Genomic DNA, 14,580 nt, shown 5'->3' with positions numbered 1-14,580 from the left:
TGAGGGGTTGCGAATGGAACTGAACACTGTGCAGTCATCAGCGAACATCCCCATTTCTGACCTTATGATGGAGGGAAGGTCATTGATGAAGCAGCTGAAGATGGTTGGGCCTAGGACACTGCCCTGAGGAACTCCTGCAGCAATGTCCTGGGGCTGAGATGATTGGCCTCCAACAACCACTACCATCTTCCTTTGTGCTAGGTATGACTCCAGCCACTGGAGAGTTTTCCCCCTGATTCCCATGGACTTCAATTTTACTAGGGCTCCTTGGTGCCACACTCGGTCAAATGCTGCCTTGATGTCAAGGGCAGTCACTCTCACCTCACCTCTGGAATTCAGCTCTTTTGTCCATGTTTGGACCAAGGCTGTAATGAGGTCTGGAGCCGAGTGGTCCTGGCGGAACCCAAACTGAGCATCGGTGAGCAGGTTATTGGTGAGTAAGTGCCGCTTGATAGCACTGTCGACGACACCTTCCATCACTTTGCTGATGATTGAGAGTAGACTGATGGGGCGGTAATTGGCCGGATTGGATTTGTCCTGCTTTTTGTGGACAGGACATACCTGGGCAATTTTCCACATTGTCGGGTAGATGCCAGTGTTGTAGCTGTACTGGAACAGCTTGGCTAGAGGCGCAGCTAGTTCTGGAGCACAAGTCTTCAGCACTACAGCTGGGATGTTGTCGGGGCCCATAGCCTTTGCTGTATCCAGTGCACTCAGCCGTTTCTTGATATCACGTGGAGTGAATCGAATTGGCCGAAGACTGGCTTCCGTGATGGTGGGGATATCGGGAGGAGGCTGAGATGGATCATCCACTCGGCACTTCTGGCTGAAGATGGTTGCAAACGCTTCAGCCTTGATCTTTTGCACTCACGTGCTGGACTCCGCCATCATTGAGAATGGGGATGTTTGCAGAGCCTCCTCCTCCCGTTAGTTGTTTAATTGTCCACCACCATTCACGACTGGATGTGGCAGGACTGCAGAGCTTTGATCTGATCCGTTGGTTGTGGAATCGCTTAGCTCTGTCTATAGCATGTTGCTTCCGCTGTTTAGCATGCATGTAGTCCTGAGTTGTAGCTTCACCAGGTTGGTACCTCATTTTTAGGTACGCCTGGTGCTGCTCCTGGCATGCTCTTCTACACTCCTCATTGAACCAGGGTTGATCCCCTGGCTTGTTGGTAATGGTAGAGTGAGGAATATGCCGGGCCATGAGGTTACAGATTGTGGTGGAATACAATTCTGCTGCTGCTGATGGCCCACAGTGCCTCATGGATGCCCAATTTTGAGCTGCTAGACCCGTTCTGAATCTATCCCATTTAGCACGGTGGTAGTGCCACACAACACGTTGGATGGTGTCCTCAGTGCGAAGACGAGACTTCATCTCCACGAGGACTGTGCGGTGGTCACTCCTACCAATACTGTCATGGACAGATGCATTTGCGACAGGTAAATTGGTGAGGACAAGGTCAAGTAAGTTTTTCCCTCGTGTTGGTTCGCTCACCACCTGCCGCAGGCCCAGTCTAGCAGCTATGTCCTTCAGGACTCGGCCAGCTCGGCCAGTAGTGGTGCTACCGAGCCACTCTTGGTGATGGACATTGAAGTCCCCCACCCAGAGTACATTCTGTGCCCTTGCTACCCTCAGTGCTTCCTTCAAGTGGTGTTCAACATGGAGGAGGACTGATTCATCAGCTGAGGGAGGACGGTAGGTGGTAATCAGCAGGAGGTTTCCTTGCCCATGTTTGACCTGATGCCATGAGATTTCATGGGGTCCAGAGTCAATGTTGAGGACTCCCAGGGCCACTCCCTCCTCCCTCATTAAGTGTCAATCTCAGCCTGTGTGGCGAGGTGTGGGTTCAAGCCATTGGGAATTGTGTCTGCCATCTCTGATCATAAACCCATATTTCCTACACAGTGGGAGGGTTTTCTGGGCTCCCACAACCCAAACGATGAGGGGGGGCCACGCACGCCCAACGGACATGAGAATCCCACTGGATGTCAACCCAGAATTCAGAGCCAGTCTCCCCTCCCCGGGACCGTCTGGAGCTCCGATCTCCACTCGCCGGGAATGCTGCCACTGAGCTAAAGGCTTGCTGCTCGTCTTGGACTATAATAAACGAGTGACATGTTTCATGTTGATTTAATAATGATCGCCAATCCTGCTGGTAATAAGTGAGCAGTGGATATTTCGGGGCATATTTCAGACAGTGGAGTGGAGACCGGAGCTCCAGACGGTCCCGAGGAGGGGAGACCGGAGCTCCAGACGGTCCCGAGGAGGGGAGACCGGAGCTCCAGACGGTCCCGAGGAGGGGAGACCGGAGCTCCAGACGGTCCCAGGGAGTGGAGACCGGAGCTCCAGACGGTCCCGAGGAGGAGAGACCGGAGCTCCAGATGGTCCCAGCGAGTGGAGACCGGAGCTCCAGACAGTCCCGGGGAGCGGGGACCGGAGCTCCAGACGGTCCCGAGGAGGGGAGACCGGAGCTCCAGATGGTCCCAGCGAGTGGAGACCGGAGCTCCAGACAGTCCCGGGGAGCGGGGACCGGAGCTCCAGACAATCCCGGGGAGCGGGGACCGGAGCTCCAGACAGTCCCGAGGAGGGGAGACCGGAGCTCCAGACGGTCCCGAGGAGGGGAGACCGGAGCTCCAGACGGTCCCGAGGAGGGGAGACCGGAGCTCCAGACGGTCCCAGGGAGTGGAGACCGGAGCTCCAGACAGTCCCGGGGAGCGGGGACCGGAGCTCCAGACAGTCCCGGGGAGCGGGGACCGGAGCTCCAGATGGTCCCGAGGAGGGGAGACCGGAGCTCCAGACGGTCCCAGGGAGTGGAGACCGGAGCTCCAGACAGTCCCGGGGAGCGGGGACCGGAGCTCCAGACAGTCCCGGGGAGTGGAGACCGGAGCTCCAGACAGTCCCGAGGAGGGGAGACCGGAGCTCCAGACGGTCCCAGGGAGTGGAGACCGGAGCTCCAGACAGTCCCGGGGAGCGGGGACCGGAGCTCCAGACAGTCCCGGGGAGCGGGGACCGGAGCTCCAGACAGTCCCGGGGAGCGAGACCGGAGCTCCAGACAGTCCCGGGGAGTGGAGACCGGAGCTCCAGACAGTCCCGAGGAGGGGAGACCGGAGCTCCAGACGGTCCCAGGGAGTGGAGACCGGAGCTCCAGACAGTCCCGGGGAGCGGGGACCGGAGCTCCAGACGGTCCCGGGGAGCGGGGACCGGAGCTCCAGACGGTCCAGGGGAGCGAGACCGGAGCTGCAGACAGGTCAGACGGTCGTCTCTGGGCTCTTCCTGTCTGGGCCGGGTGCCGGGCGGGGGGGGGGGGGGGAGTCTGGCTGTTGCCGGGGAGGGCGGGCTGGTGATCTCAGGCACGGCCATGATTGGCCCGTCTGATACATCAATCAACCTGGGCTCCATGGTGACGGTAGTTGTAAAAACCAATTGACTCGGCAACCGACCAATCAGCTCAAGGGCTGAATATGAAGCCCGCCCCTTCACCACTGATTGACAGGCTGGAGCACCAATCATGCTAAGGGGAGGGTGTGTCACTTGGATACTCTATGCTGATTGGTCGAATCTAGTGACCGTCATTATAGTTTCCGTGGTAACAATCCATTTGATTGGATCGTTACGGATGAAGGGTGGGGCCTCTCTGTCTGACCCTGTTGTGATTGGTGAATGCAGATACCAATCACGGTGAGGGAGGCGGGGCCTGCTCAACTGCGGATGTGATTGGTGGACTGAGCTGTCAATTAGCGGGAAAGGGGCGGTACCACCTCTGCCCGATCCGCTTGTGATTGGTGGATCGCTTTGTCCGTCACAGAATGAGGCGGGAGTTCGGCGGGGACGTCATGGAGGGCGGCCTGTCAGTGATTGGCCAATCCACACGTCACTCCATAGAGGAAAGCGGAGCTGAGAAACTGATTGGTGGAGTCGGGTGTCAGTCAGGGCGGTTGCTGTGGTGAAGGGGGCGGGGCCGGGGGGTTGCCGTGGTGAAGGGGGCGGGGCCGGGCCGGGCGGGAGGAGCGCTCGGCGGCAGAGTGGCGCCGCCATGGTGGGGAAGGAGAAGGAGCTGAAGATCCACTTCACCCCGGGCTGTGTCCGGCTGCTGGAGGTAAGCGGCGCCCCGGCGGCCCGGCTCCCCCTCACAGGCCGCGAAGAACTCCCAGCCCTAGGGGCTGCGGCCTACCCACTGCCCCGCAGCCTCGGCCTCCAGTTAGCAACAGCAGCAGCCCAGCGGAGAGCGACTGGGCCCCGTCTCAGGCCGGGAACTGCAGGCCTCTAATCCTGGGGTGGGGGACCGCAATAATAATAATAATAATAAAAACTCCGAGTGGAACCGCAGGCAGAAATAAACCCGAGCGGAAGCCGGCCCGGCCCGGACTCGGGGCCTACCGAGAGAGGGCGGCTGATCCCGCCCCCCGGGTCAGAAGGCCGTGGGTTCAAGTCCCCACTCCAGAGACTGGAGCCCATAATCCAGGCCCACACTCCCAGTGCAGTACTGAGGGAGCGCCGCACTGTCGGAGGGTCAGTACTGAGGGAGCGCCGCACTGTCGGAGGGTCAGTACTGAGGGAGTGCTGCACTGTCGGAGGGTCAGTACTGAGGGAGTGCTGCACTGTCGGAGGGTCAGTACTGAGGGAGTGCTGCACTGTCGGAGGGTCAGTACTGAGGGAGTGCTGCACTGTCGGAGGGTCAGTACTGGGGGAGTGCTGCACCGTCGGAGGGTCAGTACTGAGGGAGTGCTGCACTGTCGGAGGGTCAGTACTGAGGGAGTGCTGCACTGTCGGAGGGTCAGTACTGAGGGAGTGATGCACTGTCGGAGGGTCAGTACTGAGGGAGTGATGCACTGTCGGAGGGTCAGTACTGAGGGAGTGCTGCACCGTCGGAGGGTCAGTACTGAGGGAGTGATGCACTGTCGGAGGGTCAGTACTGAGGGAGTGCTGCACTGTCGGAGGGTCAGTACTGAGGGAGCGCTGCACTGTCGGAGAGTCAGTACTGAGGGAGTGCTGCACTGTCGGAGGGTCAGTACTGAGGGAGTGATGCACTGTCGGAGAGTCAGTACTGAGGGAGAGCTGCACTGTCGGAGGGTCAGTACTGAGGGAGTGATGCACTGTCGGAGGGTCAGTACTGAGGGAGAGCTGCACTGTCGGAGGGTCAGTACTGAGGGAGTGCTGCACTGTCGGAGGGTCAGTACTGAGGGAGTGCTGCACTGTCGGAGGGTCAGTACTGAGGGAGCGCTGCACTGTCGGAGGGTCAGTACTGAGGGAGCGCTGCACCGTCGGAGGGTCAGTACTGAGGGAGTGATGCACTGTCGGAGGGTCAGTACTGAGGGAGAGCTGCACTGTCGGAGGGTCAGTACTGAGGGAGTGCTGCACTGTCGGAGGGTCAGTACTGAGGGAGTGCTGCACTGTCGGAGGGTCAGTACTGAGGGAGCGCTGCACTGTCGGAGAGTCAGTACTGAGGGAGCGCTGCACTGTCGGCGGTGCCGTCTTTCGGATCAGACGTTGATCTGAGGCCCCGTCTACCCTCTCGGGTGTATGTGAAAGATCCCATGAAACTATTTGGAAGATGAGCCGGGGAGTTCTCCCCGATATTTACCCCTCAACCAACATCATGAAAAACAGACCATCTGCTCGTTTCTCTCATTGTAAATGTGCCCAGAAACAGCAACGTTTGAAGTACGAAGTTAACCGTCAAACACAATAAAGAAATACCCAGAGACATTTTATTTTTTAAGTAAATGAAGTGGCTGGTGAGCAGCAGCTACTTATCGAATTGTAAATCAGCTTCCATTTATCAGGGTTGTGAGTCAGTGTTTAGTTTAAAGCCCAGGAACTCAGAGGGTAACCAGAGCAAGCTCACACAAACACCAGATAATCTGGTTTTTTTTAGTGGTGTTCTTTGACGGATAAATATTGGCCCTGGGACACCGGGGAGAACTCCCCCCTGCTCTTCTTCCAATAGTGGCCATGGAATCTTTTACATCCACCTGAGAGGGGCAGACGGGCCCTCGGTTTAACGTCTCATCCGAAAGACGGCACCTCTGACGGTGCAGCGCTCCCTCGGCGCCGACCCTCCGACGGCGCGGCGCTCCCTCAGATCTGACACCGGGTGTGTCGATCTGGAAAAAGGGTGTAAAGATTAATGTTGAGTTTCCTCCTGATATTTCGGAGTGTAACGGTACGGAGTGGCTCTGGGCCATACAGTGTTCGATTTCTGGACTGTGCTGAGTGAGCTGGGAAGTCTTGGGACTTGGAAAGGGAAAATAATTTGCCTGGGATCTTTGGCAGGGAGAATGGGCACAATGAAAGGCTGGCTGGATGACTGGTCCTTGTATCTTCTATTCCAGGAGGATGTTCACGTCCCAGACAGACGAGTCCTGGTCACCGGGGCAACAGGCCTGCTCGGCCGAGCTGTTTATAAGGAGTTTATGGACAACAGCTGGAACGCAGTGGGCTGTGGCTACAGAAGAGCCCGGCCCAAGTTTGAAAAAGTGAACCTGCTGGATCCAACAGCTGTGCGGAAAATCATCCAGGATTTTAAGGTATTGTACGTCAGCGTATTCTGCAGGCAGTTTAAGGCACCTTATGTCAGCTCTGGGCACGGGTTCAGGGGGTGACTCTCTGGGCACGGGTTCGGGGGGTGACTCTCTGGGCACGGGTTCGGGGGGTGACTCTCTGGGCACGGGTTCGGGGGTGACTCTCTGGGCACGGGTTCGGGGGTGACTCTCTGGGCACGGGTTCGGGGGTGACTCTCTGGGCACGAGTTCAGAGGGTGACTCTCTGGGCACGGGTTCGGGGGTGACTCTCTGGGCACGGGTTCGGGGGTGACTCTCTGGGCACGAGTTCAGAGGGTGACTCTCTGGGCACGAGTTCAGAGGGTGACTCTCTGGGCACGGGTTCAGAGGGTGACTCTCTGGGCACGGGTTTGGTGGGGGGCGGGGTGGTGACTATTCACAGCTTTCAATTACCCTCTGGTTTCTCACACAAATAACCACTCTTCATGTGTTAGCCTAAAGTCACTGTGACTGTTTCCAGGCAATTCGACCATGAGGGATCACAGCAAGCCCTCTCACTATCCTCACATGATGTCGCATCTGTCTTACTGATGCTGATTGAGGACAGGCCAGGACACCGGGGAGAACTCCCCTGCCCTTCTTCAAATAGTGGCCGTGGGATCTTTTGCGCCCACCTGAGAGGGCAGACGGGGCCTCGGTTTAACGTCTCGTCCGAAAGGCGGCACCTCCAACAGTGCAGCACTCCCTCATAACTGCATCGGGAGTGAGCGCCTGGATTTTGTGCTTAAGTGGGGCTTGAACCCATGACCTCCTTCATCTCATTGCAACGTATAAAATTCTGACAGCGCTAGACAGACTGGATACAGGGAGGAAGTTTCCCCTGGCTGAAGGGTTCAGAACGAGGGGTCAAAGTCTCAGGATACGGGGTAGGACATTTAGGACTGAGATGAGGAGAAATTTCTTCACTCAGAGGGTGATGAACCTGTGGAATTCTCTACCACAGAAGGCTGTGGAGGCCAAGTCGCTGAATATATTTAAGAAGGAGCTAGATAAATTTCTAGACACAAAAGGCATCAAGGGGTATGGGGAGAGAGCGGGAATCTGGTATTGAGATAGAGGATCAGCCATGATCATATTGAATGGTGGAGCAGGCTACTGGTGATGTGAGGAGCAAAACTGCGTTTGCCCCAGAGCGGGAACAAACAACTCGCTGGGTAACACTGCCGGTACTTTGAGGTCACGTTATCTTTCACAAAACCGTGACGTTTAACAGCAATATAATACCAATAAAATGCTTAAAAGAAAGTGGCAACTTACAGGAACTCTCGCTATACACCTGACCTTTAGTAGGTGATATAATTGCAAGTGTCTTGTGGTGCTATGCACAGCGAGTTGTAGGATTCACTGTGTTATCGCCATGGGGTGTAATGTCATTTAACAGACAATGTATTAGCAAGGCCACTTTTGTACAGTGCTGCTTATCTTTCATGGTATTCTGGGATTTGCGATTTTATTTAAAGGAGATGCATTTAAGGGGAATCTAGATAAACACATGAGGGAGGGAGGAATAGAAGGATCTGCTGATAGGGTGAGATGAAGGAGGGAGGAGGCTCGTGTGGAGCATAAACACCGGCACGGACCAGTTGGGCTGAATGGCCTGTTTCTGTGCTGTTCATTCTATGTAATTATCCATATCTATAATCTGTTTATGGTGCATGTTAATTTATGGGCTACAATTGTATCCTGCTTCTGGGACAAACCACTCATGGGATATAAATCAGTAGCCCATGGGCTCATCATGTATTTTGTTAATTGACTTCAATGGAAATGAAAATCGGGTCGGTAGTGTAAACCGGGCCTATTATACAATCACCCGAAGTCAAAATCATCCCACGAGTATTTGTTGGGACAGTGTAGAGGGAGCTTTACTCTGTATCTAACCCTGTACCTGCCCTGGGAGTGTTTGATGGGACAGTGTAGAGGGAGCTTTACTCTGTATCTAACCCTGTACCTGCCCTGAGAGTGTTTGATGGGACAGTGTAGAGGGAGCTTTACTCTGTATCTAACCCTTGCTGTACCTGCCCTGGGAGTGTTTAATGGGACAGTGTAGAGGGAGTTTTACTCTGTATCTAACCTGTGCTGTACCTGCCCTGGGAATGTTTGATGGGACAGTGTAGAGGGAGCTTTACTCTGTATCTAACCCGTGCTGTACCTGCCCTGGGAGTGTTTGATGGGACAGTGTAGAGGGAGCTTTACTCTGTATCTAACCCTGTACCTGCCCTGGGAGTGATTGATGCCGACACCGAGTGTTTGGTGTTTCTTACAGCACAATGAAATAAAAATGCCTCTCAGGAAGAAGACAAGTTGTGAGTTGGTTCACTTTATAAACTGTCTACATCGACACACGGATTGCAGATTCTCGATCCGTTCTCTTGCTTGGATTAAAACAATTTGTTTTCTTCCTTGAGAAAGGGCATTCAGCCAGTCAAGCCTGCTCCACCCAGTGTCCATCTAAGGTCATTCAGCCGCGGATTCCCTGCTCCCTGCTCCCTGCTCCAGTACGTTGATCTCCTCCTTTAATCAACACCAAGTTCCTTTCCCTAACTTCCTAGAAAAATAAAATCAAGCTGTGCTGTTAAAATCTGTAGGAATACCTTCAGGAACGGCACTGGAAATAGGTTGGCATACTGACTGCGAGTCTTGTGTTCATCCCGTTACAGCCACAAGCTGTTATACACTGTGCTGCGGAGCGGAGACCTGATGTAGTGGAGAGTCAGCCCGAGTACGCCAGGCAGTTGAATGTAAGCACCTCGGGATGCATAGCCAAGGAGTCAGGTATTAAAACTCTTTCTGGGCTCGTATGCTTAAGAAATAGAGCTTAATGGTTCTTACCTGAAGGAATGTCTGTGGGACAGCTGTACGACATGTTCAAAGTCTTCAGCCAGTTGTTTTATTCTTTCTTGGGATGTGGGCGTCGTTGGCAAGGCCGGCATTCATTGTCCATCCCTAGTTGTCCCGAGAAGGTGGTGCTGGGCCTTCTTGAACCGTTGCTGGCATGTTTGATACAACTGAGGGGGCTCGCTAGGCCTCTTCAGAGGGCAGTTTAGAGTCAACCACATTGGTGTGGGACTGGAGTCACATATAGGCCCAGACCGGGTAAGGACGGCAGGTTTCCTTCCCTAAAGGACATTCGTGAACCTGTTGGGTTTTTATGACAATCCAGAGGTCTCGGTTAATAATCCAGAGAACGTGAGTTCAAATCCCACCGTGGCAGTTCAAGAATGTGAATTCCACTTCAAGAAACAATCTGGAAATAAAAAGCTGGTATCAATAAAAGTGACCGTGAAGCTGTCGGATTGTCGTAAAAACCCAACTGGTTCACTGATGTCCTTTTAGGGAAGGAAACCTGCCGTCCTCACCTGGTCTGGGCCTACATGTGACTCTCACTTGCCCTCTTCGGGAATCACCACCTTCTCAGGGCAGCTAAGGATGGGCAATAAATGCCGGCCTTGCCAGCGACGCCCACATCCCAAGAACGAATGATAATAAAAACATTTGGGGATGTTGCTGGGATTTGTGGGAGCCGTAACCCCAAAAAAGGGTCTCTGCTTTCAGGAGAGGGACGGAGGAGAAAAATGTTGCCCCATTTTAAAAAAAAAAACAAATATTGCTGAAGTGAAATGAGCAGAATGTTGTGACCAGTTGAAACTATTTGCAATTACTTTTTTAAAACAAAAAGCTGACGTGTCTGTTCCTTGCAGCCGAAATTGGAGCATTCCTGATCTACATGAGCACAGATTACATATTCGATGGATCGCACCCTCCTTATCGAGAAAATGACTCACCAAACCCCCTCAACCAGTACGGTAAAAGCAAGCTGGAAGGAGAGCGACTGGTTTTACAAAATCACCCGGGTGAGCAACCAGAGCAGGAACCCAGCTCCACTATTTATGGTTGGCTCCAGGATCCTGAAACTAGGGACAACTGGGATAAAGTGGTGGAATAACAGGGCGGAATGTTTAGCAGCTGAAAATGCCATTAAAAGCCCAACAGGTCTGTCCTATTTCAGTAGGTGTAAAGCCCCAACACTGCCTTCTCATCATATCCATCGTTACCGTCTCTCTCCAGAAGCACATCGAATTGCCTCGTGAACCCAATTATACTGCCTGTTCCCTGATACCTCCATCCTTCTCTGTGCACGTCCAGCCTTGCTCCCGAGCTGACCAAGCCCACGTGTATCCATCTCTGCACAATGGCTCGTTTGTGTTTCTGCCAGTCACCTCAACGGTGGGTTTTCTCCAACGCTTTCCTCTGTGCCCCTTCCCCACCACCATTCAATACTTAATTTCATCCAGTACTTCGCAGCGCGAGTCCCTTCTCCCCCCTCAGACCCGCACTCTGACCACCCGTGTCATTGCCAAGTCCCACTGGCTCCCTGTCCCCTAGTGTATCAACTTGTTATTCACCTGCGAATCCCTCCACGTTACCCTGTGATCTTCTCCAGCTGTACGTCCTGTCCCACATCAGGCCCTCTGCTCAGACTACTATTTCCCACCTCCCTCCCCGTCTCCACCATCAGAGCTTGACCCTTCGGCCATTGCTGTCTGAAACTCTCCCTGGGCTAATTTCCCTCCCAGTCTCTGTCCCTTCCTTCAAAAACCAACCATTTCTCTTCTAGGTTATTTTTGATTCCAGTTTTTCCTTTTTGCTCAGTCTCCCCTTCCCAATGTGGAATACTCTGAGACGTTGTATGTGAGGGATGATTTACGAATGGGAGAGTGGGACTAATTGGAAAGCTCTGACAAAGAACCAGCACAGGCACGATGGGCCGTATGGCCACCCTCTGAGCTGTAAGATTCTATGATAAATGCAAGAGAGTGTAATTGTAACTTATTCCACATCCATGTTAACCTTTGGACCTAATTTCACTTAATCCCATCTTACTTGTTAACTTGGATTTTCAGTGCTATGAAGGAGGTGTTCACGGTCTCTGCGTACAGTGCGGGGGGGTGTTCACGGTCTCTGCGTACAGTGCGGGAGGGTGTTCACTGTCTCTGCATACAGTGCGGGGGGGTGTTCACTGTCTCTGCGTACAGTGCGGGAGGGTGTTCACGGTCTCTGCGTACAGTGCGGGGGGGTGTTCACGGTCTCTGCGTACAGTGCGGGGAGGGTGTTCACGGTCTCTGCGTACAGTGCGGGGGGGTGTTCACTGTCTCTGCGTACAGTGCGGGGAGGTGTTCACGGTCTCTGCGTACAGTGCGGGAGGGTGTTCACTGTCTCTGCGTACAGTGCGGGGAGGTGTTCACGGTCTCTGCGTACAGTGCGGGAGGGTGTTCACTGTCTCTGCGTACAGTGCGGGGGGGTGTTCACGGTCTCTGCGTACAGTGCGGGGAGGTGTTCACGGTCTCTGCGTACAGTGCGGGGGGGTGTTCACTGTCTCTGCGTACAGTGCGGGGGGGTGTTCACGGTCTCTGCGTACAGTGCGGGGGGGTGTTCACTGTCTCTGCGTACAGTGCGGGGAGGTGTTCACAGTCTCTGCGTACAGTGCGGGGGGGTGTTCACGGTCTCTGCGTACAGTGCGGGGGGGTGTTCACTGTCTCTGCGTACAGTGCGGGGAGGTGTTCACGGTCTCTGCGTACAGTGCGGGGGGGTGTTCACTGTCTCTGCGTACAGTGCGGGGGGGTGTTCACGGTCTCTGCGTACAGTGCGGGGGGGTGTTCACTGTCTCTGCGTACAGTGCGGGGAGGTGTTCACGGTCTCTGCGTACAGTGCGGGGGGGTGTTCACTGTCTCTGCGTACAGTGCGGGGGGGTGTTCACTGTCTCTGCGTACAGTGCGGGGGGGTGTTCACTGTCTCTGCGTACAGTGCGGGGGGGTGTTCACTGTCTCTGCGTACAGTGCGGGGGGGTGTTCACTGTCTGTGTACAGTGCGGGAGGGTGTTCACTGTCTCTGCGTACAGTGCGGGAGGGTGTTCACTGTCTCTGCGTACAGTGCGGGAGGGTGTTCACTGTCTCTGCGTACAGTGCGGGAGGGTGTTCACTGTCTCTGCGTACAGTGCGGGGGGTGTTCACTGTCTCTGCGTACAGTGCGGGGGGGTGTTCACTCTCTGCGTACAGTGCGGGGGGGTGTTCACTGTCTCTGCGTACAGTGCGGGGGGGTGTTCACTGTCTCTGCGTACAGTGCGGGGGGGTGTTCACTGTCTCTGCGTACAGTGCGGGGGGGTGTTCACTGTCTCTGCGTACAGTGCGGGGGGGTGTTCACTGTCTCTGCGTACAGTGCGGGAGGGTGTTCACTGTCTCTGCGTACAGTGCGGGGGGGTGTTCACTGTCTCTGCGTACAGTGCGGGGGGGTGTTCACTGTCTGCGTACAGTGCGGGGGGTGTTCACTGTCTCTGCATACAGTGCGGGGGGGTGTTCACTGTCTCTGCGTACAGTGCGGGGGGGTGTTCACTGTCTCTGCATACAGTGCGGGGGGGTGTTCACTGTCTCTGCGTACAGTGCGGGGAGGTGTTCACGGTCTCTGCGTACAGTGCGGGGGGGTGTTCACTGTCTGCGTACAGTGCGGGGGGGGTGTTCACTGTCTCTGCGTACAGTGCGGGGGATGTTCACTGTCTCTGCGTACAGTGCGGGGGATGTTCACTGTCTCTGCGTACAGTGCGGGAGGGTGTTCACGGTCTCTGCGTACAGTGCGGGAGGGTGTTCACTGTCTCTGCGTACAGTGCGGGGGGGTGTTCACTGTCTGCGTACAGTGCGGGGGGGTGTTCACTGTCTCTGCGTACAGTGCGGGGGGGTGTTCACTGTCTGCGTACAGTGCGGGGGGGTGTTCACTGTCTGCGTACAGTGCGGGAGGGTGTTCACTGTCTCTGCGTACAGTGCGGGGGGGTGTTCACTGTCTCTGCGTACAGTGCGGGGGGGTGTTCACTGTCTCTGCGTACAGTGCGGGGGGGTGTTCACTGTCTCTGCGTACAGTGCGGGGGGGTGTTCACTGTCTCTGCGTACAGTGCGGGGGGGTGTTCACTGTCTCTGCGTACAGTGCGGGGGGGTGTTCACTGTCTCTGCGTACAGTGCGGGGGGGTGTTCACGGTCTCTGCGTACAGTGCGGGGGGGTGTTCACTGTCTCTGCGTACAGTGCGGGGGGTTGTTCACTGTCTCTGCGTACAGTGCGGGGGGGTGTTCACTGTCTCTGCGTACAGTGCGGGGGGGTGTTCACGGTCTGTGTGTACAGTGCGGGAGGGTGTTCACGGTTTCTGCGTACAGTGCGGGGGGTGTTCACGGTTTCTGCGTACAGTGCGGGAGGGTGTTCACGGTCTGTGTGTACAGTGCGGGAGGGTGTTCACGGTCTGTGTGTACAGTGCGGGAGGTGTTCACGGTCTGTGTGTACAGTGCGGGAGGTTGTTCACGGTCTGTGTGTACAGTGCGGGGGTGTTCACGGTCTGTGTGTACAGTGCGGGGGTGTTCACGGTCTGTGTGTACAGTGCGGGGGGTGTTCACGGTCTGTGTGTACAGTGCGGGAGGTTGTTCACGGTCTGTGTGTACAGTGCGGGGGTGTTCACGGTCTGTGTGTACAGTGCGGGGGGTGTTCACGGTCTGTGTGTACAGTGCGGGGGGTGTTCACGGTCTGTGTGTACAGTGCGGGGGTGTTCACGGTCTGTGTGTACAGTGCGGGAGGTTGTTCACGGTCTGTGTGTACAGTGCGGGAGGTTGTTCACGGTCTGTGTGTACAGTGCGGGGGGTGTTCACGGTCTGTGTGTACAGTGCGGGGGGGTGTTCACTGTGGTTTCTGTGTACAGTGCGGGGAGGTGTTCACGGTCTGTGTGTACAGTGCGGGAGGTTGTTCACGGTCTGTGTGTACAGTGCGGGGGGTGTTCACGGTCTGTGTGTACAGTGCGGGAGGTGTTCACGGTCTGTGTGTACAGTGCGGGAGGTGTTCACGGTCTGTGTGTACAGTGCGGGGGTGTTCACGGTCTGTGTGTACAGTGCGGGGGGTGTTCACGGTCTGTGTGTACAGTGCGGGGGTGTTCACGGTCTGTGTGTACAGTGCGGGGGTGTTCACGGTCTGTGTGTACAGTGCGGGGGG

General features: G+C 55.5%; 1 protein-coding gene across 1 annotated transcript in view; it reads left to right on the top strand.

Moving 5' to 3' along the window:
* The first annotated feature begins 3,990 nt into the window (after positions 1-3,990).
* Positions 3,991-14,580, top strand: part of mat2b (methionine adenosyltransferase 2 non-catalytic beta subunit methionine) — a 38,961-nt gene continuing 28,371 nt past the window's right edge. Inside the window, exons 1-4 of the mRNA XM_067995938.1 lie at positions 3,991-4,100; positions 6,337-6,531; positions 9,225-9,339; positions 10,266-10,418. Of these exons, the coding sequence (XP_067852039.1) occupies positions 4,038-4,100; positions 6,337-6,531; positions 9,225-9,339; positions 10,266-10,418 (526 nt within the window). The 5' untranslated portion in view covers positions 3,991-4,037. The remainder of the gene's footprint in view (positions 4,101-6,336; positions 6,532-9,224; positions 9,340-10,265; positions 10,419-14,580) is intronic.

The sequence above is a fragment of the Heptranchias perlo genome, chromosome 14 (assembly GCF_035084215.1).
Source record: "Heptranchias perlo isolate sHepPer1 chromosome 14, sHepPer1.hap1, whole genome shotgun sequence".
Taxonomy (NCBI): Eukaryota; Metazoa; Chordata; class Chondrichthyes; order Hexanchiformes; family Hexanchidae; genus Heptranchias; species Heptranchias perlo.
This window is presented reverse-complemented; position numbering and strand designations above follow the sequence as displayed.